This window comes from Carassius gibelio, chromosome A17 (genome assembly GCF_023724105.1).
Source record: "Carassius gibelio isolate Cgi1373 ecotype wild population from Czech Republic chromosome A17, carGib1.2-hapl.c, whole genome shotgun sequence".
NCBI lineage: Eukaryota > Metazoa > Chordata > Actinopteri > Cypriniformes > Cyprinidae > Carassius > Carassius gibelio.
The window spans coordinates 24,098,430-24,122,908 of NC_068387.1; the positions used below are offsets into that span (position 1 = coordinate 24,098,430).

General features: G+C 37.0%; 1 protein-coding gene across 6 annotated transcripts in view; it reads left to right on the forward strand.

Annotated features, from left to right (window-relative positions):
• LOC127933467 (C-terminal-binding protein 2) overlaps positions 1–24,479 on the forward strand; it is a 41,025-nt gene that overhangs the window by 12,722 nt on the left and 3,824 nt on the right. For 2 of the 6 annotated variants that reach the window (XM_052530492.1, XM_052530493.1), the window contains exons 3-9: positions 19,531–19,685; positions 20,975–21,119; positions 21,839–22,045; positions 22,926–23,140; positions 23,225–23,355; positions 23,645–23,772; positions 24,069–24,183. In XM_052530492.1, the coding sequence (XP_052386452.1) occupies positions 19,531–19,685; positions 20,975–21,119; positions 21,839–22,045; positions 22,926–23,140; positions 23,225–23,355; positions 23,645–23,772; positions 24,069–24,183 (1,096 nt within the window). Of the gene's footprint in view, positions 1–5,773; positions 8,227–16,675; positions 17,182–19,530; positions 19,686–20,974; positions 21,120–21,838; positions 22,046–22,925; positions 23,141–23,224; positions 23,356–23,644; positions 23,773–24,068; positions 24,184–24,479 lie in introns of those variants that run through there. The other 4 variants (XM_052530490.1, XM_052530491.1, XM_052530489.1 and 1 more) reach the window with 4 other exon arrangements.

Genomic DNA, 24,479 nt, shown 5'->3' on the forward strand with positions numbered 1-24,479 from the left:
AGTTGACATCAGTCGTGATGATGCAATGTTCCTCTAATGGAGCAGGAACTGAAATGACTGTTTAAACCTCACATGACATATACATGGATGCACACATACATGAAATCAATCTGTAATCCCCGGACGCTGGGAAAGTTTTCCATCCATTCCACGGAAAAACCATGGTTTGGCGTCTCTCTGCTGTCTGATATTATAAGCGTATAAAACTTTGCATTTGGCTCCCGGACCCACTCGCTGGGACTCCTGAATGCGGTTGATCTGGCAGCCTTGCGTTTTCTTCCTCACACATCAATTAGACCCACGGTTAGGAAACCGAGGAGGGGAAATGTGCCTCTGGGGATGTTGTAAACGACACTGTGTACAAAGAGGAAGGCCGGGGTGTAGTTTTCAGATGTGAGATGGGCTCTACTGACCGCTGGAATGTTGCTTTACAGCTTTATTGTTCATTTGTTTTATATAATGGTCGTTTTTACTAGGTCTCTGTGTATGGTATAGTAAGTCTGATGACTTAGTCACCAAGACATGCAAGATTTATGGTCCTCTTGTTGCTGATTAATTATTCCAAAGCAAAATAGTTAGCCTTTGTAATCTTTAATCAAAACATGCTCTTCTTCTGAATTAATTTTCTTTGCTGTTGGCGTCATTGGATAACGTTAACCAACAGTCAAATAGCTATTGAGACAGTGTTTTAATAAACATGTAATCAGTCTGTCTCCATTCTGGTATGGGCTGGCCTTTTGTGATATTTGATTTGACTCGTCCCACATTTTTTCCTTATTGATTTATAACTGTTACACTTGGAAATACGTCGGATTGTGGAAGTAAAATGAGTTTGCAAATAACTGTGCATTTAAAAAAATGTTGTCTTGTTGTGTATTGCATTGGGTTTTTTCAAAGAAGCTGAGGAATTTTCTGTGGCAATCAAAATTATGCCTCCAATGCTTTTGACTGAACTTGAACTTGAATTGACCTCGCTATATTTCTTTAATGCTATGCGAGTTAAGTGTCATGCATGCTTGCAATAGCAAATAAAGCTATTATGATTGCACTTTATTTATATATTTATTTATTCATTTATTTTACTGATAAAAATATTTAATTTTATGTATAAATATTAATCTTTTTATTATATTTATTTTTTTATTGTATTAAAAATAGGTTTATCACTATTGTAATTTCACTATAAAAAGTCTTATACTCTTATTTTACAGTGAAATATTAGTAATGATTCTTATTTAACAAAATAACAATTCTGATATTTATTAGTCTTTTATTTCTTCATTTTCCCACGTTAAACCATCACGCACTTAAAAACACATAAATTAGGCCACGGCTTCTTGCTTGTAGAGACTAGAAGTGTCTCAAAAGAGATGTTTAAATGACAATGTTCATAAAATCCCAGTCATCGGGTAGTTTTTCTTTTTTTCGTTTGAAGATCAGGAAGTCACTCTAGGAAGCATTCACTGAGGGATGTTCAGCTGTTGTGCTGTGGTGTCCCCTGTCACTGAAGTTAAGGAGTGCTTCCAAGTAGTGCAAGTGTCTGACATAATAACCGCTAGGTGAAGTTACAAGGATCTAGTTCATGTCTTAAAGATTGGGGTGTCAGAAACTTGAGTCGGAGTCATATTCCCTAAAGCCTGCAGTCATCACATCTGCAGCCGCTGGCTCGTTAAACGCCTGACTTGTTTTCCCAGAGTTGGAAAAGCCAAGTTCTTCAGTATACCTCCTATAATGAAGAAATGTCAAGTCTCCCTCTTTCATTTTTAAAAAAAGAGCCTTATTACAGAACCGCGGTGGGACTCCTCGAGGGAATTCTGCTGGCAGAGGAGAAACCAGCAGAAAAGAAGAAACAGGAGAGAAATGAGGAAGTGAAGTTGTGAATGTGTTACAGTGAGATGTCTGAATATAGAGCTGTCAGTTGCATCGCTGTGCAGAGGCTGCATAAAAAAACTTGTGTCCAAAATGTGTATAATCTGAGAGCTCTTCTACTAGCTGTTCAATAGTAGAACTTAAGTGGTTATAAATTGTACTGCTCGTGTTTTTTCTGAATGAAATATTTGAAGCTCTGTGAGTGTGCATGAACCAAGGTTGCTGTGCTTCCGAGAAGAAAAGAGACAAGGCTTCTAACAGTATGTTGATTGTATTTGCATAATAATAGATCATGGTATTCAGATTATTATAGTATGTGACAAGTAATTATTTAATACCCTTGTTGGTTTTCTGGAACATAGTAGCTGGTGTGTTTCTACAAAGCGAGGTCTACCAGACCCAAGATGCACTACCAGGTCAAACTTAGACCAACTGGCTGCTTGTCCAGCTTTTCCACAATCTAGATCCGGTTCAGACCAGCTAATGGCCATTTAAGAAAAATTAATAAAACACGTTGTTGGTAAAGCCAAAATATAATAAAATATTCATATTAAGGGAAAATGTTAAAGTTTTATTATTATTATTATTATTATTATGAATTTATTTAAAAGTAGATCTTTGTCAACAAAAAGTAGGAAGGCTAATTTGAAAGTGTTCATTTTTATGTAAAAGTACTAAAATGACTAAAACTGAAATAAAAAAAAATCAATGCAAATGACAAAGCACATAAAATTACTAATTTAAAATGAAAATCATATTAAATAATACTATAATAGTTTTAAATAATAAAATAATGATGTTTTAGACTAGATTGAAATCATGCCATACCATAATAGAACTAAAATAATTTTGTACACCGAGCGTTTCTTTTCATTCAGTGCAAGTTGTTCTTCTTGTAACAAAATGAGAACATTTTGATAAATTGTAAGTTTATGAGCAATTTAAATATATAAGCATGCAGTATATACAGTATTAGGAACTCCCAGCTGAACAAGCAGGAGAGTAAATTAGTTAAAGTAATGTTTCATTTCGCCACATTCTGCTTTTAATCACTTTATATCCTTTCTTTATGAATTTGCTTTCCTCAAAGAGCTCTCATATTAATAGTCATGTATGAAATTGCTTACACATGCATTCCCAGATAGGCCGAGATGCTTGTTGAAGCCAAACGTCCCACAGGGTTTTCGTATTAGATCGCAGTCTCTGGGGCACAACGGATTTATGAAAATTCTCTCTCTTCTCCTTTGTTTCAGTCTTTCTCTCTTTTTCCTTAAAGTTCTGCAAAAGGATAACTGAAGACACTGTTGCCATGAAACTGTTCTTGATTTTTCCATTGTGTTGGAACTGTACTGATCCATGTTGTTTTTCTTTTTGGCAATTGCCTAGCAGTTATTAAAGAACCCAATGTTATCCTCACTGTGTCTGTACGTGAAAGTCACAAAGAGACAGAAAAGACTCTTCCAGAGAGAGTTGAGTCCATTTGGCTTTATTAAATACTCTCTCTTGCTCTGTGCCAAAACCTAGTGAACTAGTAAGGCATCAACACCACACCCCAAAAGGTAGGCACCATAATTCTAAGGGAGCTTGACATATAGCAAACAGAGAATTCGGTTCCGGAATGTAATTCGATGATGAGGCGAGGGAACTGTTGTTTATGAAAATAATTTTAATTTGTTGTTGAAAAGTGTTAACAAAAATATTGCATTCTAAAATAATGTGTTTGTGTGTTTCATTAACTCAGCAACAAGCTAACTCTCCTGGAAGCAGGTAATATGGCTTTTTGTGACGTGCCTAGAGAGAACAGTTAGGTTATGACAATTAAACTATATTGGGGCTCGTTTGCAATCTGAAAATGCTAACATATACCGGTGTTGTTGATTCTGAACAACAGGCTGAACGCTAAAATGAAATTCCTGCCATTGCTGTATTTCTGGCATCAAAGATTGTTTTATAAAAGTGAATGGATAAAAACAAGGCGACGTGCTGGAAGTCACTTTAAAACTGTGCAAAGCTTTAGATTGTATCAAAATGCAGAATGTACCACAATGACAGTGGATAGACAAAGAATATGCCCTATTAATTTTATCCTCACAAGTTTCTTTCTCTCCCTTCCTCTCCATCTCTCTCTCTGGTGTTTGTGGGGATCAGAAAGGATTTGGGGGAAGTGTTTCAGTGGCAGGTGGGCAAAATCTGTTCACAACAAAAAGCTTTTCCTAAACTGAAAACTCAAGATTCAGCTGTTAACATTCATATTGTTGGAATGTTTTCATGAAAAACATTTGCAAGCCTTTAGATATTGTAGTATTATTTGATGTTCCAGATTTTGACTTTGACCCCCTGTGGGTTTTATAATGCTTATCTTAATAACATGGCTGTGCTTTCTCAGTGGGGAATATCAAAACATGGAGTGATGGTTTCTTTGTTTATGTAAAATGAATGCCTAAAAACAGTCATTGTTATTTTAAAGGGATAGTTCTGTCATAATTCACCCACTCTAATGTCATCCCAAACGTATGCTTTTCTTTCTTTCGAAGAACACAAAAGCAACACTGAATCCCTTTGACTTTTATTGTATGGAGAAAAAAAAACAGTGAGACATTTTTTATATATATATATCTTCCGTTGAGTTTCATGGAAGAAAGTCAAACAAGTTTGGATCGACATAAGAGGGAGTAAATCATGACTGCATATTCATTTTTGGTTGCACTCTTTTTTTAAGAGGTAGCTAAGAATTTTTAAGTGATTCTAATGTTTGTGAGAAATTTCAGCATCCTTATGTAATTTTCACTAAGAGTGGTATTGGAGTTCTCATCAGGTCTGATTGGTTTTGTTATGAAACTAATTGTTTTTGATTCATTGATTCACTTTATTTTTTTTAAAGCACCTGCAGACCTAGTAGAAAAATACACACACACACAAAAACAACACACAAACTAGTAATACATTGAATACTAACCCAACCTCTTAAAAGCTAAAGCATTGTGATCCATAAGCTTCCAGAAGCTTTGTGACCTCATTGTTGGTGTGGTGAGTATGGTGTTAGGAGGCAGTGGTTCATATAGCTGCACTGGTGTTGGCTCGGGTCATAATGCAATGATTGGTGATGCTGGATCTCTGCATTTGCGTAGCTCTGCAGGCATTGCTGGCCCATCATAGGATTACTGTTCAATCAGGATTTGCCGTTTCCTGACAGTGCTACATGATTCTTCCCTGCTGCATTAGGTCTGTTAGTTTCACTGATACGCCCCAGTGGCCCATCTCTTGGAGTCCAGCAAAGACTGCCTGCTTAATGCCAGCTGGCCAGGCTTTTGTAAGAAGCAGAGACCACCTCAATCATTGGCATCAGGTAAGCGTGTCCATGGCAGCATGTGTTCCTGTTCAAAGGGATTTCATTGTATTCATTATCATCAGGGACACATTTTGTGTGCGTTTGCATGTTACGTCACAAGGGTGAAGAGTGGATTTAAGCTGGCTTTATTTGGTCTGTAATCCCTCATAGCAATTTGAACGAGTAAAATGTTCGGAGTTGGAGCGGCTCGGCTTCGCTGGATTATCACAAGCCCCTGCCTCCCCCACACCAACCCTCCCCTTGTTTAAATTTTCCTTCCTGTCTATCCATTTTTTCTCTTTTTCTTTCCTTCTGTTTGTTCACGCTTGTCGCTTTGCATTGCCAGAATGGAGTAGTCAGGCAGGCTTCAACTACCAATGTTATTTGTGAAAGCGCTTGGTGTCCTCTTTCCTGCTTCCATCAGCACCAGCAGTATTCCCCAGATTAATTATTCACTGATCGCCAAGCAAGAGGAGTCATTTGATAGCCAGACCTTGCCACTGTGATAGAGACCGGAGACAGAAATTACAACTGGACCTCAGGTGAAAAGCGATACTTCTGTTTAATTTTTTAAATTTATTTTAACCCTCATTCCTCGCACCACTTGACACCCTGCAATTAGAATCTTAAAGGGAAGTCTTTCTCATTTTTCTTCCCTGTGAGTAAGGTACATCTCTTCCTCATGTTGATCGCCAGTAAGCAGTTGCCGATCGGCCGCTCCCAGAGCTGGGACACGCTGGGTGGGAATGAGGGTCATTGGGAGCACAGTGACGGTGTTTATGAGCCGCAGGCACGGATGGCTGGTCGACGCAACTCACTGAGATATGGAACGGATGCGGGAGGGGGATGGTATGAGCCACCGCCTGGAGTGCGTCCCCCTGACCTGGATTTGAAACGGGGGCAAGACTCCTACCAGGAATCTCTTTACAAACAGGGATATTTGGATCGTCCGGACCCTCGTAATGTAAGAAAGAACTCTGTTCCTGAGTTGAACAGCCATTACGATCGGCCAGCCATGGCTCACCGTGGTTCCCTGGCACGCCACAATTACTATCAGCAAGACTCAGGCATGCCACAAAGGCCAGCAGAGGGTTCTTATCATGGAGAGCAACCCCATTCTCTTAATAGATCATCTTCACATTATGGAATGATAGCTAGTCCTCGGCAACTGTGGGAACAGAGCTCAGGAGGTCGGCCTTGTTCTGCTGACGCAACACCTGGCATACCTCCCCCCCCACCTCCAACTGTTTATGACATGGGTCGTATCTACAGAGAACCGTCTCTGCCTGGACCCCCACCTGCTACTCCTGGCTCCAAAATGATGCAGGATGGACAGCGCATTCCAAGCCGAGCACCATCTCCTGCTCGTTATATAATGGAGCCAAATTCTCCACGTTATGGTGCTGAGCCACCTGTCTCTCTCACTAGCCATTCGGTCTACAGTGATGTTAATGGAAGGTCAATTGATCCTCATCAGCCAACTCCCACCTGCCTGGTGGTTGAACCAGTTACTCCAGGAATGGATGGAACTGCCCGAGGTATGGTCATGCATCCGGAAAACCCCTCACCATACACCAAACAGCAGCAACAGCAATCCCAACAACAGGGTCAACAACAAGCACAGCAACAAATGCAACAACAAATACAGCAAATGCATCAAATGCAGCCAGCTCAGCCAGTGCAACAAATGCAGCAAGCTCAGCCAGTGCAACAAATGCAGCAAGCTCATCCAGTGCAACACATGCAGCAAGCTCAGCCAGTGCAACACATGCAGCAAGCTCAGCCAGTGCAACACATGCAGCAAGCTCAGCCAGTGCAACACATGCAGCAAGCTCAGCCAGTGCAACACATGCAGCAAGCTCAGCCAGTGCAGCAAGTCCAGCAGGTACCACAGGTTCACCTAGTGCAGCAAGTTCCACATATGCAACCTGTTGCACCCCCAAATCCTGTCTATACTCCAGCTCCCCCTACAGCCCCTGCTTCGGTAAACACTCCAAGTGTGGCTACTATTACTGCTCCGCTACCTCATGTTCCTGCTCAGCCTTTTACTGCTGCTCCTCCTCCCACTGTTCCTCAGACCCCAGTGGTTCTTGTGGATCCTGAATTTCTGGCATTGCTGCAAAAAGAGGGTGTCTCGGAAGGCACCATTACTTCTCTGCTGCAGCAGGGCTTTGACTCCACTGCAATGTTGGCTGTTATGGAGGAAAATGATGTGCGTTCAGTGGCCCCAAACTTGGGACAAGCTCGGGTTCTGTCTCGTGTTGTGCTTTGTTGCAAGCGACCACCTGAAATCCTTCCTGCTACCCCCTTGCGTCCCAGTGCCCCGGTCCGTGGCAGATCCAACAGCTTTAGCCATCGCAGTGACATTTACATGCACCAGCCACCACCCTCGACTCCGGGCTTGGAGTCCCAGTACATGCAGCCACCCTCTACCCACATGCAGACTATATCTCCAAGGATGGGTGAAGGTTGTAGTCGCAGACCCAGCAGTGCTCCCTCCCAGCAGCTTCTTGAGACCAGCGGGTATCCTGGAGCCAGGTCTGCAGGAGTATATGGTGGTGCTATGGTTCCAGTCCAGCCTCGCCCATTGTCAGGTTACAATCCACATGCTGGTCTGTCCATGCCACCTATGACTGCAGTGTCCCAACAGGTAGCAATTCCATCACATCTACAAGGAATACCACCACAAATCCATGCAATGACACAACCATTTCCAGCACTGCCTGCAGTTCCCCAACCAATGACTATGTCTGCTTTGCCACCCCAGCAGGCTCCAAAGGCATACACCACCAACTATACTGTACCAATGGAGTTGATGAAGAGGGATCGGAGTTTGGCCATGATGTCGCCCATGCCTAGTCCCCATGTAAGCCCACAAGTAATGCGCAAGGCTGGAGCATCCTCAGACAGAGTCCTAGTACCGATTGGTGGTGCTGTCCCAGGCCAAAATGTGAGTCTGGCTAATCAGAAGCTCAGCCGGCGTACTGGACCTCCGGTCATTGTGTCCACTATGGCATCGCCAGACACAAGTAAATCAAAGCCCTCTTCCATTACCTTCTTTGTGTTCTCCTTTCTTCCTCTTAATCACCCCCTCCAGTGCTTCAGCTCCTAACTGTCTGTGTCGGAGTGAGAGTGTGTGAATCATATGGTTGTAGGCTAATTGATTCAGTTATATTTATTTTTTCCCTTTGAACTTCACTTTTCAGAAATGTTACACAGAAAATCCTTCTTTGAAGAAAAAACAATGGTGTTTTGTTGTTGAAATACTAATGAACTGAGTTATGAGTAATGATGTTTCTAGATGTATTCATTTTTTTCTAGATGTACTCATTTTTTTTTTTTTTTGCATACAGGCTTAGAAAAAATTTAACAAATTTAGTGTGTCATGCTTCATCTTTTTATACCTTCTCATTGCAAAATTACATACCATTAAATACTGAATTTCTGTAGTCTAGCACAAGTTCAATTAAAAGTATGATGAATTGTGCTAGAGTGTGCTAGCATGTTTTCATTTTGTTGCCTTGTGGTTCAGTGGCCTGTGAGGTTACTAGTCAGTCACGTTTCTGCAGTATTAGTCATTATCAGCTTCAGGGTGTCAGTGATTGTGTTTTATCTTGGCTTTGTATTCTGTATTACATTGCTTTTATGTATGTTTTGTAGTAGGCATATCTAAATGGACTTGTCGACTTTTTTCTTTTTTTTTTCATGGTTTGTCTTTGGTAGTGTAAACCTCTGTCCCTATCTGCCTGTCACAAATGATCTGTTTGACTAAGACACTGTGAGTGAAGTGTAGCCTGTCAGTTACCGGTAGAGCTCTTTGATACATATTTGATGTGAACTGTCACTTCGAGGCATACACAGGCATCATCAGAATGATGGACTGGACTAGCACAGAGAGAGAATGACAGTTTAGTTTTTTGCCAAGTACAAACTTTAATGGGAAATTTTGATTGTGAGCAATAACTGAGCATGTAGTTTTTCTATTTACAGTCAGTTACAGTGTTATTTGAGAATGTAAAAAGCAGTCTTTTCATTATTTTAATGTAAAAAAAAGTTATTTTCTTTGTGAATTTGTGTGTGTGTGTGTGTGTGTGTATATATATATATATATATGTGTATATATATATATATATATATGTATATATATATATATATAGTATTTGTCAAGCTGCTTTTATGCTGATCTAAAAAAAACATTGTAATTTAATCAAACACCAATTTAATAAGAATCAACTCTTTGTGGCAAATTTGCAAAACTAGCATGAAAATAATGTCTAATAATTTTAAATAGGCTTTGTTTCCTTTATGCAAAATGTTGATATTTTTCATTTGATTTTGGTGTAGATTGTAACTATATTTCTGTGGGATTCATTCAAATGTTGTTGCAGGACTGATGTTGTTGCATGTTTTGCAGATCATACTTAAAACTGTAAAGGGTTTAAGTGCCATTCTAGTGTTCTCTATTCTTGAATCCCACCTGGTGCAGCTGGTGTAAGAGACCGTTGCATTTACATTACATTTACATTGAATCATTTAGCAGACGCTTTTATCCAAAGCGACTTACAAAAAAAGTATATATATATATATATATATATATATATATATATATATATATATAAGAATATGAAAGACGAGAAAATAAAAGGTAAGTGCTAGTATTAGTTGGATAAGTGCTGGCGAAAAAGTTACAAGCCCACATTGGCTGTTTCAGAACGATGGCCAATGACTGCTCTAAAGGGGAGGGGAAGCAGTGCTGGGAGTTTTATTCTGAGACGTAATAGAGATGCAGTGTCAGAGCCCGGCAGGAAATTAAACAACACATCACCATAGTCGGGATAATCAGAGTGTATGGATTTGATTGGAGAGCCTCTGGAGTGGGAGAGAAATGAGCGGTGATGAACATTATTAAAGGCTTACTGGTTCAGGGCCTGGTGAGCGAGCAGCTTCAGTAGGGTTGGACAGTATGACCAAAATCATGGTATGAGGTATTATATTTCATGGTAACATCATGTATCCCAAAATAGTTATTAGTGATGGAAAAAGGTTTTTTATGTTAGATAAGTGTGGAAAGCATGATTTTGGGATAATCTGGTGTATTAAATATTTTGGAACTTCATAGACTCAAATCAAAAGATAAGATTATTCATAACAAGTTATCTGAAATCAGTGCAAAAACAGCTGTACATTATGAAAGTTAAAAATGAATTATTCAAAACATCTGCACCATGCAAATTATATATTATTGACACATTTCTGCTGTTGTTCTCTCTGCCATCCAGTGCAAGGATTGAAAAATCTGTTTGGCTACTTTATGTATTGTATTGCAGTGTAATGTTTTTGTCTAGAGGGACTTCTGGTTGACCATCCTACCCATCTCTAGAAAAGAGGTCAGATAGGATTGTAATCTTTAATGACAGACTCTAATCCACGATCTCCTCACACTTCCTCTCATTTCATTTCTCTTTCAAAGGCTTCCATTTTCCCTTTGTATCTTTTTTTCCCTCCCTATGCTTCTGTTACACCTTCTCTGGCGTCTCGCTTGAGTTAATGGATTTAGCTGGCTTTCGTTCCATACTATGAAACCATTTCTCCAGTGCCCCAGTCATCTCGGACTCCAGATGTTTCAGGTTGGATAGAGTCAGAGTGCATTGCTCATATTCTAAACATCTGTGAAAACCCCAGCGGGCAATAATATGAGCACTTCTCTTATGAACAGCAAAGTCATTTGCATGTGGGAGATGGTTGTTTGTTTAGCCAGTAATTTCGTCTGCTAATGGACACGCTGAAGACTGCGGGCTCGCAGGGTTTTCCTTAATTGTGTGTTGCTAGGTGACCTGTTTTTGGTAGCAAGACTGCTCTGATTTTTTTGTTGTTGTTGTATTATTATAATAATTATTATTGGTGCCAGCTCATTTAGAAAGCATGCACATACCCCATCATTCTTTTTTTTATGGTCTAATACATTTCAATGAACTGATCTGAGAAGAGCCTGCTTCCTTGTTCCTTGACCATATATGGTCGTTCTAAATGCCCCCAAGTTTAATAGTGTCTATATATGGACATGCAGACCCTGGCAGAAGATCTTCCTTTCTAGTAAAATGGGATTAGGTAGCCATGGCAATGGGTGTCACGGTCAAGCCATATGATACTTATCCAGGTCAGGTGTGTCCTTGTATTATTTGTGTTTTATTGTATCTGAGGTATTATTTGATAATGATTTTGCTACTGTTAAAGTTCTTTATGAAAGAGAGCTCTTAGGACTGAGCATTAAGAGTGATGATCATCTTGTAGTCTGGGATAAGTCGCTCCTGGTCATGGATCAGAGGAATTACACTGAAAGGACGCTTCATGGTATGCTTTCCTCTAGTGCAGGCTGTTCATTTGAGCGATTTCGTTCTAGGCCACAGTGTTTCTGTATAGTCACAGGTGACCATTAGTGCTGAAAAGCTACAGTTGAACTAGATTCACATTTTCTGAAGGGAATACTAGTGCATATAGGTTCTGTATAATGAAATGCAATATCAGAGCTTTTTTAGTGTAATATGTACTGTAAAAAAAGTTTTTTGAAGTTTTAAATTCAAGATTATTGGAGTTTTTCCTCAAAATGTTTAATACTTGCTTTAAAAAAAAATTGTTAAATAGATGCAATGAAAGGACCAGTCACAATTCGGTATGCAAATATTGTTGTGATGTCATCACTGTTGTTTACACTTCAGATGGCACATATTATGGTAATCCTATGGTATTATTAGGAGTAGCCTTGTTAAATGAATATAAGAAATGATTCTATAATATGGTATTGATAAATAATGTGATATTTTTCTGTATGGATAAAATATGTCTATGCCAATCGCTGATATGATGCAGATATATACATAATACCATTTAAATAATGGCAAATGAGGTGACAAGTGATGAAACTAAAAGAACACTTAGTTTACTCAAAATTCAATACAAATACTGATTTGAATTCCATAAACTCAGTTCAGTAATCTCAAAGTGACCAAATATTGGTTTGTGAATTGGCCTATCAATCATGGTACTGATTCTATTTCTGTACCATAGTATTTTTTGCAAACATTGATCCTTTTGTATTTAAATCTCTGTTTATATTTGCTGAATTGTTTTTGATATTTGCACTGAAAAAAAATTGGCTTGAAACAACATTTTCATGCAATAATTGTTAGTTAAACGCCAAGTAACACTGAATTAAACATGAAATTTGAAGCGGATAGCGTGAAATTGTAATTGATTTATACATATATATATATATATATATATATATATATATATATATATATATATATATATATATATATATATATATATATATATATATATATATATATATATATAAATATATATATATAAATATATATATATATATATTTATATATAACAGGATAATTTAGTCTTTGCACACTCAGCACACAAATTACTTGTAAATTGGTGTACATTAATTTGTAGAAATTTAATCAGTTTCTCAAGGAAATTTGAAAGAGAAAAGAGAATCAACATGGAATAAGAAAGAGACGAAACAATGAATGAAAATGGAGGGCAAAAGGCACTCAGAACCAAATGTTGTTTTTGCCAATTTGTCCAGCTCAGCATATTCATTTACTGTGGGTTAAAGAAATGAAAGAGAATACAGAGAGAGGGAATGAAAGAAAAGAGATTAGAGAGGTAAAATCCCACTAGCCATCTGTGCAGGATGGGGGGGGGGATGTTCATCACAACATAATCCTACAGAAATGAATGAATGTGTGTACTGTAATCCCTGTCCACTGTAGGACGACTCATCCGACCTGGCTCTGACGTATAGAAATGCTCTGCATGACATATTAGCGTTAAAGAATCAGCAATGGGTTTGTTTGAAGGTATGAAGAATCCGTTTTCCCTGGTGCAGTGTGTAGACGAGAGTTGTAAACAACTCCCGGCGTCTGATCTTTATATAACTTTATAAAATGTTAAACCGCTTGTAAATCACTTATGCTGTAGTATTTTTAATTTGTAAATTGATTTGAATGACAGCATCTGCCAAATGAATACATGCAAATGTAAATGTATACCAGGCTTTGCACATATGTGCAGTTTATTGCATTGGTCTACATACACCTCACATGTTAAATCTGAACTTTTTTCTGTGTGCACACTGAATGTTTGCACAGAGCCACTGAGACCAAACACTGAATGAATAGATGGGTGTCATGCCAGGGTTAAACTTTAAGGATGAGCTGACTTTCCGTCCATGTTAACAGAACGGTCACTTGCTCTGTTGGGCCAGTGATGTATTATCACAGCCTCATATGCATGTGGATTTTTTTGCATTGAATATTTAATCATTTGTTTTTCTGTGATGTATTTGAGATTGTTGTTGCAAAACCTGCTGATATAAATGTCACCAAAGGCACTGTTGTGATTTTTCCAATAGTCTAGGTTATTGCCAATGTCATGGTCTTCCAGGAAAAGTTTTTTTTTGTTTGTTTGTTTTTTTTTTTTGCTCCTGTAGCTTTATAAATTTTAGGATTCTTGCTGTTTAATAACGGGTCGTTTTAAGTTGTCATAAAATTGTCATTTAGTTATTTTATATAAAATTATATTAAAACGTATCATAATATAATTTGATATTACTTTATATGAATAATATTCGCATTATTTTGAATACAGTAAATATACATTAGTTCTAAAGCATGAAAAAAAAGGAAAAAAAAATAAAATTTTGCATGGTCTGTGAAAATATAGTAAGGGCAAAGAACAGACCAAAAAAAAAAAATATATATATATAGCTGATCCCTTCCAATGTTATTTTAGTATCTTTGAGATGCTATTATAGTTTCTAATAATATTTTACATTTGTTTTAATTGTTATATATTTCAGTTTTCTGGATTTGTTGGGGGTTTTTTTTCAGTTGTTTTTAATATGATATGTTTTGCTTTGGCAGCCATCTGATTTTTTATTTTATTTATATATACATATATAAATAAATATATAATTTTATATATATAATTTTTTATAATTTATATATATATATTTTTTCATTTGTTATATTTTATTTCAAGTAACAAAAATGTTTTTATGGAATAGTTTTAGTTAACTATAATAATCCTGACCCCTGCATAATACCAAAGTGTTTAGAAACAAAGAAATGTACGATGCAAAAGATAAATGTTTTTGTAACGAACGAGAGAACATGTGGATGGTTGCAGAAGACAATCCTTGTTCACGATTTATTTTGTGTGTGTGTGTGTGTGTGTGACAATGTGAGATAGCAAACAGGTCCCGGTGAATTATTCATTGTGAGAAAATAAAAAGGTCACGGAGATTGAGTTTCATTCGTAGATGGAGAGGCAGATCTCTGTATGAACACAGACAGCGCAAGCAGACACAGATGTTCGACGGGCCTGAAATTGTTTAGCACTTTAATTCAATGCAAACTATAGAAGAAAAAAGACATGAAATAATTGTCTGATGCTTTGTATGTGTGTTTGTTTGTGCATAAGTGTGTGTCTGTTTTTGCTGTAACTCTATCCCTAATGTTAAGCACTGTCACCTCATAAAGAGCCTCAGTCTTTAGTATAACAAAACGCAGTGTGTGTGTGTGTGGTTAACCTCTCGTTCCCTGGTCCAATCTCTGGATCTGGAAGGCCAGATGGCTCCTGTCATATAGAGAACTAACAGAAGGAGGGACTGAGAGAATGTGAAACTAATGAATAGAGGGTGAAAAAAAGTATTTGGGGGAACGAAACCGATTTAGAGAGATCACATCTGCTCTGTGTGTGAGTGTGTGTTCACTTCAAGAGGGTGAGAATGAAGATTGAATGCTGTGCTAATTATCGGTGTTAACGTGTTGTTTGTTTTTTCTTGTCTGGTCACTACACCAGGTTTTCTTACCCATCACTGTGTCGTTCTGTAATAACATATGTAGGACGAAAGGTCAGCATGAAATTTGATCACCAAACGAAATTGCAATCTGAGTTTTGCCTGGAAGAACCTGTTTGTCCAAACAGTTAAGGATGGACAGGTGTTTAAAACCAGTTATAAAAACGGTAATAATATTTGCATTTCTTTTTTTTGTTGCAAAGAAATAACATAGAATTAGAATTTTAAAAAGCTATTTATATTTATAACCTTTATATATATATATATAAATTTAGTTCCTACTTTAAATGAACCTTAGTTCCCAGGACATCTACAAGATGAATTAAAATGCTGATGCTGTAAAAGGAAGGGAGATTTATACACATGATATATGACTGAAAAGTTGAAGTGTTCAAAAATAAATAAATAAATAAATAAATAAAATAAAACAGATTTTTGTTTGTGCTTAAACTCACTCATTCAGCTACAATGTGAGCAGCTTCATGTCTTGTGTGTGTGTGTGCACTATGCAGTACACTTGGTTTGCTTTCATTTGTTTTCATTCATTAACTGTTCATTGTGTCATTACTTAGATTGCTTGTTTATTTTGGAGGTTAATTTGTTCATTTTATAGTTTGTCGTTTCATTTGTTGATTTATTCTTTCATTAATTCAAGGTTTGTTCTTTCATTTATTTCTTTTATTCATTTTATACTTATTCATTTATTCTTTTAATTGTTTGGTTGTTAGTTTGTTCATAATTTCTTTTTAGTTTATTCTTTTGTTTGGGCTCCATTCATTCATTAATTAATTCGTTCATTTGTTCTTTTCATTGTTTATTTGGACATTACTTTTGTTAGTTGTTTTTTCTTTTCATTTTATTTTTATCATTGGCATTTTTTGTTTATTTCATTTGACATTCATTCATTCATTTTTTTCATTTATTTTTTATTTTTTTTTTGTGCTTGTTTAGGACTTTTTAGTCTATTTTTTTTCCTTTTTGTTTGTTGGCATATATTTGTTTATTGATTCATTACTTGATTTCAATCAATAAGTAAATTAATCAATCAATCAATCAGTTTTTCAATCATTCCTTGTTTGTTTGTTTGGTCATTCAGTAATATTTTTCCTTCCTTTCGTTTGTTTGTTCCTTTGTTTTATGTGTCTTACGTGTTTGTTCTTTAATTAGTTTGTTCCAATGTAAGTCTTTCTCTTTTTTCTAAGTTGTTTCTTTCTTTCATTGCGTTGATGTTCTTTCAAACAAAGAGTTTTCCTTTTGTTTCTTTTTTTAGCTCATTTGTTAGTTTGGTCATTTTTTATTTTTAGTTAGTTCTTTTCACTGTTTTTCTTTCACCTTCATTTTGCTTCTTTCACAGAGCACACACACACATACGGTGTTCACATTACATGAGCCAGATAAATAGCATTTTAACAGACAGGAGTGACTGTCATTTTCTAGCATAGAGGGATGGTGAATAAAATAGGGGCAGAAAAGCAGGCGGGGAGATGTGAGTGGAAGGGAGAGGCTGGCAGTCTCTAACCACTGTGGTCTCCAAATCATAAATTTGAGAGCGAGGGAGTGTGGTTGAGGGAAAAAAAAGGAGTGGGTAAAAAAAAAAAAGAGCAACAGAAGGGGGAGTGATTGGAAGCGTGAGCAGTGGAACGGCACAACTCGTTTGCACTGGCACTTGTGTGGGAATTTTTGACCCTCTCCCTCTTTCCGTGACTCTCCTCGACTCGGCCAGGCGTAATTATTCCTCTCCTTTTTCACCTTGAGGGGTTCATTCTAAAATGAGACAAGAGGGGAATGAAAACGGCAATCAAGATGGACTAACCAAGAGCGAGAGGCTAGAACGAGAACAAGGAATGAAAACGACAGGCTCTTGTGTCTGTCTGTGAACGCTTCGCTTGCTGAGCGACTGACCAAAGACGAGCAGATATCTCCACTAACCCACATATGGGGGAGTGAGCGCGCGACAGACAGACAGACAGCGAGAGGAGGGAGAGACCCCCAGGACACAATCACAGGAGAACGTTTTTTTTCTCTGCCACCTCCCTACATTTTTTTTCTCCCCCGTTTTTTGGGCTGCTCTTCATGGGAGGAATGTGGAGGCAGCATTTTCCAGGCAAGACGCATGTTTCCGAAATCGGCCAAAAGAAAAAGTGTGCATGAGTGTGTTTGCATGCATGCATAAGTGTGTGTGTGGTGTGTGCACAGTTCTCAGTGGTGTCACAAGCGCATGTCTTGGCTGCTATCTGTGACACATCTGTAAACTAGTTTGCGTAGTGTATTGTGCTCCTGACTACTTATCATTAGTGTGTGTGTGTGTTTGTTTGGCATTCAAATCCCTGGCTAATATATCAGGAGGGGTGGAGAGAGCAGAAAAAGTGACGCAGCACAGATACGCTCTTATTAGACACTCACACATGCACCTGGTTTATTTCAGGTCCTGGACTGCCTTTCAGTGATCTGACTGTTTTAACTGCTTTTACTGCAAGTGACTATTTGGTTTGGAGCAAAGAAGTGTGTTTTTCATTTCAGAATGATTTTGTGTTATTTGTGCATGCATGTGTGTTTGTGTGTGTGTTTATTGTGTGACGGTGAGAAATGAGGTTGCTTGGTTACCACAAGCAGCAGTTGACAGTGAGGTGAGGCACTTGGCTGCCAGATTTTTTTTTTTTTTCAGAGATTGCTTGTCACACACACTCACACACACATATACACACACTTATTAAAATCACAGTGGCACACCTAAGCAGGAGGTGGGGAAACTCACTCATACAGTGTGATGTACACGCTGCCATATAACAACACACACACACACAGATCCATGTCAACGCGGCTCCATGGAAAAAATCTCCTCATTTCCTTTTGTTTTTACAGACTTTTATTGTTCATGGGATTTCAACGAGAGTATTACATTTCTCTCACTCGCTCTACTTTCATTAGTTTCACATGCATTACAGTCATAGTTCACTCAAAACTAAAATAAGCTGTCATTATTCACTTACCTTTGTGTTCTTTCATACTTTGACGGAACACAAATGGAGATGTTTGGTAAAATGTTCATGCTGCAAAAAAGCACCCTAAAAGTAGTCTATATATATTTATATTTATCACAAAATAGTACATTTGTTTGCTTATCTTTGCCTGCAGGTCTTAAATATAATGCTTATTTGATTTTTCCGCATTGTGATTGGTCACATGACATACAAGAACCAATGGCGTTCAGTATTGGTCAATGAAAATAAATCTTAGTATTTTAAGGTACACTTACTTGACTTAAAGCAAGTTTATCCTTAAAACAAGAAATCTGACAGCTTTGTAAGAAAGATTTACTTTATTAATTTAAGGGGAAACAATTATCTTTCTTATCATAGTGTGTAGGGTTATCATAGTTAACTTAAACAGAAACTAAAATCAAAACCATAAAAATAAACATTTTCATTCATTAAAATAAATGTTAACTGAAAATAAAATACAATATACAAAAATCAGTTATAAATCAAATTTTATATGTTTTACAAAAATATATAAAAAATGTATAGCAACTAAAAATAACAACACAAAAAATTACTACAGTTTTAACTAAAATTAAGATGCAAATGTAAAATATAAAAACAAACACTGAAACAAAACGAGGTACAAAACGTACAGTATGTCCCTCGCTGGGAGAAAACTGGAAAGATTTCCTGATAGCAATAACAATTAAAGAGCCTCTCGTCTCAGAAATCAATGTTTCGTCGGGATCTTTTGTCCTCTGTGATCAGAGTAATTGTGAAGATGCTCATGGAGAATGGCTGAAGGGCCAAGATTTCCCCTGTCGCTTTCTTATTGGATAATTCCCCTGCTGGTCTCTGATTGGATAATGGCCATGTACAACTCGGCTCAGGCTCTGTTTGTTTAAACATCACTGAGTTATCTTCATTGTTCATGTCCAAAAAAGCTTTTAGAGCCTTGAAATTGTTTATGGGTTGGAAAATGAACAGTCGGCACAGTTTTGTGAACATTGATTGGTTGAGCACCTTCATGAAGGAGTGTGTGTGTGTGCGTGTGTGTCTTCTGAGAGCCCAATCGTCTGTCCTTCCCTCTCTGATTTCTCCCGCTCTGATGTAGCGATCGCTCCAGCATGTCATTTGTGTTTCTGTTTGATGTGTCCACTTCTCATTTAAAGCGCGCCAGACCCCTGCTCTCTCACATCCATCTCGCTTCCCTCCGAGAGACCCAACTCTGCCTTAAAATCTCCCACACAATCATTTTTTTATAATAATCTGGTAAATAATTCTCATTTGAAGTCCTCTCTAAATAGGTGGCGGAGAGTGAAAAGACAGAAAGCAGAGAGCAAGATGTCCCCCCAAAGGCTGTTAAATCAAATATATTCATAACTCTGCTCCAATGCTGTAATCTCCATGACAACAAGACACATGGCAGGAAGGCGAGCGGGAAGTTCACGCTTCTCTCTCTCTCTTTGCAGGTATAAGGCCGCAAATCATGAACGGTCCGATGCATCCTCGGCCGCTGGTCGCTCTGCTGGACGGGAGGGACTGTACCGTAGAGATGCCCATCCTGAAGGATTTGGCCACTGTAGCGTTCTGTGACGCTCAGTCAACGCAGGAAATTCATGAGAAGGTCTGCTTCAACTATTTTTTCCTGCATCACTAGCAGTACAGCAAATATTTTGTTTTAGTTGAAAAATATTTTAATTGAAAATTGAACACTCCAATATTGGAAACTAAAAAAAAAAAAAAAAAAATATATATATATATATATATACGATTTTTCATTTTAATTTTTCACTAAATATTGAACATATGTATACGAAAATGTACATTAAAATACAGAAACACATTGCCTTTTTAAATATTACATTGCCATTTTACATTGCCAAATTTCTAATTGAATTTTGCTACCCATATGCTTTCATAAATAAAAACTTAATTCATTAATTTATACATATATATAAATTTGAAAAAATATGTATGTACATTTGTGTCTCATTGGACTTTCTCGTTTATTTATTGATTAATTGATTTGATTTATTTCAAACTTTAGCCAATATTCAAAATATCTCAATATTTAAAATATAAAAAATAAATAAACAGATAAAATACCCTAATACAGGGGAACTGCAAAATATTTATATAGATATGTAAATATAATTGGACTGTCTATATCTGAAGAACCATTATTTCTGCTTTTTTTTATACTTATCTACTCCAATATTGTTTTTCTATTTAAAATTAAATCAGACTGTAAATAAAAAACAAACAAGCATGCAGCAACAAATACCACGGACACTGTTTTCTGATTCACTTTTAAATAAAAGATCAAATGCACCAGCTGTGAGAAACTGTTACTGACTGACTGACTAGATGATTATATGACGATGTTCAGTCAAATATTTTGTTGTAATTTAATGGTATTTTATTTAAAAGAATATTCAAATGTGGTACATAAAATTGATTTAGTGTAGTATGCATACTAAACAAAATCTGCAAGAAACACTGGTTCGTGCAAACACACAGACTGTGATTCATTTCATAGTGACCCAATTATAAAACCCACTAACGTCACATATATTCATTTAGTGTAGAATCTCATTGCATTGAGTTAAATTACTCCTGTTTCATCACAAGGGAAAATTGCCTGTTAAATTTAATCATGTCTTTTATTGTTGTTGGATTGAGAATGGCGTGTTGGTAATGTGTGTAATTGCACAGAGTAAAAAGCAACAATTATCTGTGTGTAAATGCATGAAATGACATGTTGATGAACACGGCAAGCTCATCATGAGAAATGCATTACACCCACATACTCCTCCCAGGATGCTACAAAGAAATGATTTATGTGCCCTTAATAAACAGCCCACTGCTTTATTTTCTGATGTTTCTAGCGTGGTATAAATGTATCTGTGGCAGGTGTTGAACGAGGCGGTGGGGGCGATGATGTACCACACCATCACTCTGACCAGAGAAGATCTGGAGAAGTTTAAAGCCCTCCGAATCATAATCCGCATCGGTAGTGGATACGACAATATTGATATTAAAGCAGCTGGAGAGATGGGTAAGAGCATAACAAATGCTAAGAAATGTTTCCTTGTCACAATTTTTGCTCTTAAAGGGATAGTTCACTCAAAAATGAAAATTCGGTCATGATTTACTCACTCTTGAAGTGTTGTCTTCAAGTCAATGGCTACTAGTAACTGATAAGTTACCAACATTCTTCAGAATATCTTTCATTTGACCAATAATAACAATGAAAATAATAATAAAAACAGTAATACTTAAGTTAAGGCCTTTATATATAATGCATTATAAAAGCATTTGAATGCATTAATTTTGCCTTGTAATGCACCCTATTATGCATTGTATTATCTAATGTATAATTTGTAACCAGAGTTATAAAACATTTGTAATGCTTATCTATTGATTGTTACACAAGCATATGACAAACAACCAGATGCAGATGTAACAAGGAATCTGCAAGTAGTATTATAATGCGTTTTAACTTTAGTTACAGTTGAGGAAAAAATGCATTACAACATATGAAAACCGATGTAATGGATTATAGAAAAATGTTTTGGGGGACAGATGTTTTATATGGTTCGAATAAGAAGAGCAATATTACAGATACAGCTTAATACGGGTTGAATCCATGAATGGAGAGAAGACGTGATCAGGGGTTAATAGACCATCTAAAGCCATTTGAATCTGGTTTATGGAGTGCTTTGATATGTAAATATGAATCTTTTCATGTTGCCTAACATTTGTGGCTGTCTGCAGGGATTGCGGTGTGTAATATTCCATCAGCTGCTGTGGAGGAGACGGCAGACTCAACGCTGTGCCACATCCTGAACCTGTACAGGAGGAACACCTGGCTGTACCAGGCCATGCGCGAGGGCACACGGGTCCAGAGCGTGGAGCAGATCAGAGAGGTGGCGTCAGGAGCCGCCCGCATCAGAGGAGAAACACTCGGACTTATTGGCTTTGGTGAGGGACAGAAACACTAAAACATTCAAATATTTTACCAATGTGGTGTTGTTAATAACTAAAACTATATAAAAAAATTATTAATTGAAATAATGTATTAAATAAAATATAAATATTATTATATAACATAAAAAAAAAAGTTTGCAAAAATAGTCTTGGAAAAATGACTAAATTTACAACTGATTTAAAGTTTTGATTCAACTTAATTAAAATTGTAAAAAAAAATTACTAAAACCTAAAGTATAGTTTAAAATGAAAACTTATGATATATATTAAAATATAAAATTATATTAAATATAAAAGTCAAAATATAAATATTGTAGCTGTAGTTGTAAATAAACAATACTAAAATTACAGTTATGCTATTGCGGTAAGCATATAATAATAATGCTTGCTAATGAAAATTATTGCTTTAATTTCAGAATAATAAAATCAAGCTAATTGTTATTATTTATTATTAATATATGCACAAATAAACTGATTTAGTTATATTTATAGTTGAAAGAACATAATCTTATTTACTGTTTTTGTAACTGCAAAGTCATCACAACTATGAAATAATGCAAATTAAATTATGGGAATTATGTAGAGATCAAAAATCGTCATATGTTTATATTCAGATATAGACACAGTTTATCACTTTATACAAGACTAATCTCAAGCATTCAAGAAAAATTTTATTAAGTGACAGGTAGATCCAGAATGACATGAAGATGTTACAGGAATAGTTCAAATAAAGGATGTCATCATCTAGTCAGGTCACTCATGTGAAATAGTTTTCATATAATTAAAGTCAGTGATGACAGTTTTTCCAAGCTCTAATAACGACAAAAAAAACGAGTTATATGTGTCATTGAAAAGTCACTTCTCTCTTTCCTAGGCCGATCGGGACAGGCAGTGGCTGTTCGAGCCAAAGCATTTGGCTTCAATGTGATCTTTTATGACCCGTACCTGCAAGACGGTCTAGAACGATCACTGGGTGTCCAGAGAGTTTACACCTTACAGGACCTCCTGTACCAGAGCGACTGTGTGTCTCTCCACTGCAACCTAAACGAACACAATCACCACCTCATCAACGACTTCACCATCAAGCAGGTACGTTACCCACAAACCCATTCCTGCTATCATGAGCTCCATCTAGTGGCTGTTGTGTGAACATCATGTATGATGTTTGGTTAGATGCGACAGGGAGCATTTCTAGTCAACACAGCACGAGGGGGTCTGGTGGATGAAAAGGCCCTGGCTCAGGCTCTCAAAGAGGGCAGGATACGGGGGGCTGCCCTGGACGTCCACGAGTCTGAACCCTTCAGGTATCATTTGTAATGACATACTAATTGTAATATAATCTCTGTGTTACTTTGCCTTAAGAAAATTGAATGCAACTCCAAACATTTCTTCAGCTGCACCTAAATTTGCATGCTTTTATTTCTATATGATATGCAACATTAGGATTTGTGCATCCTAGCTTTGCATCACAGGAATAAATTAAATTTGACAACATATTCATATAGAAAATAGTTGACGGTAGTGTATGTGCATGATCAGTGAAGTAGTAAAAATGAGATCTAGTGTGAAAAGTGAGATGTGTCTTTCTCTCAGTTTTTCTCAGGGTCCTCTGAAGGACGCGCCCAATCTGATCTGCACCCCTCACACGGCGTGGTACAGTGAGCAGGCCTCACTAGAGATGAGAGAAGCAGCGGCCACTGAGATCCGCAGAGCCATCACCGGTACAAAATCTCCCACTGACTTCAAAATGTTACCACATCTCACGAGGATATCACCATACAACATTATGATTATCAATGCTTTATTATGGTTTACTGCATGTGAACTGAAGGGGGAAGATTTTTTCTTTCTCTCTCACTTCTATCTCTATCGCAAAACTTTTTCAACTTTCTTTTTTTACCTCAAACGTTAATCTTTCGCTGCCTAGCAAACATTTGTATTTCCTTCAGGGAATGTAAATCTAGATCCGTCCTATTGTTCATCAGTCAGCATGTCTCGGTTTTGTTCTGGGTTTCAGGTCGTATTCCGGATAGTCTCCGAAACTGCGTCAACAAAGAGTTTTTTGTGACTACGGCGCCGTGGGGGGTGATGGAGCAGCAGGTACATCCGGAGCTCAACGGCGGAGCCTACAGGTGACAAAAGAGATTTTAAACATGCACAGAACACCATCTATTTTTTCATACTTCAGTAATTTTATCATACTGTCCATCCTTGAGTTTTTTACCATCTCAAACACCCTCTTTTCTTGGATTAAGAACTGGTTAAATAATTGTATTAATTTATTTTTAATTATAATGAATATTTTGAATTAATTGTAATACATTTTATTTTTATTTTTGAATTTGTAAATTATAAATTAAATATGATTTATTTAATATATTATTTATACCTATTCCAGGGTGGTATACAATTTAAAAATGCAATTTGC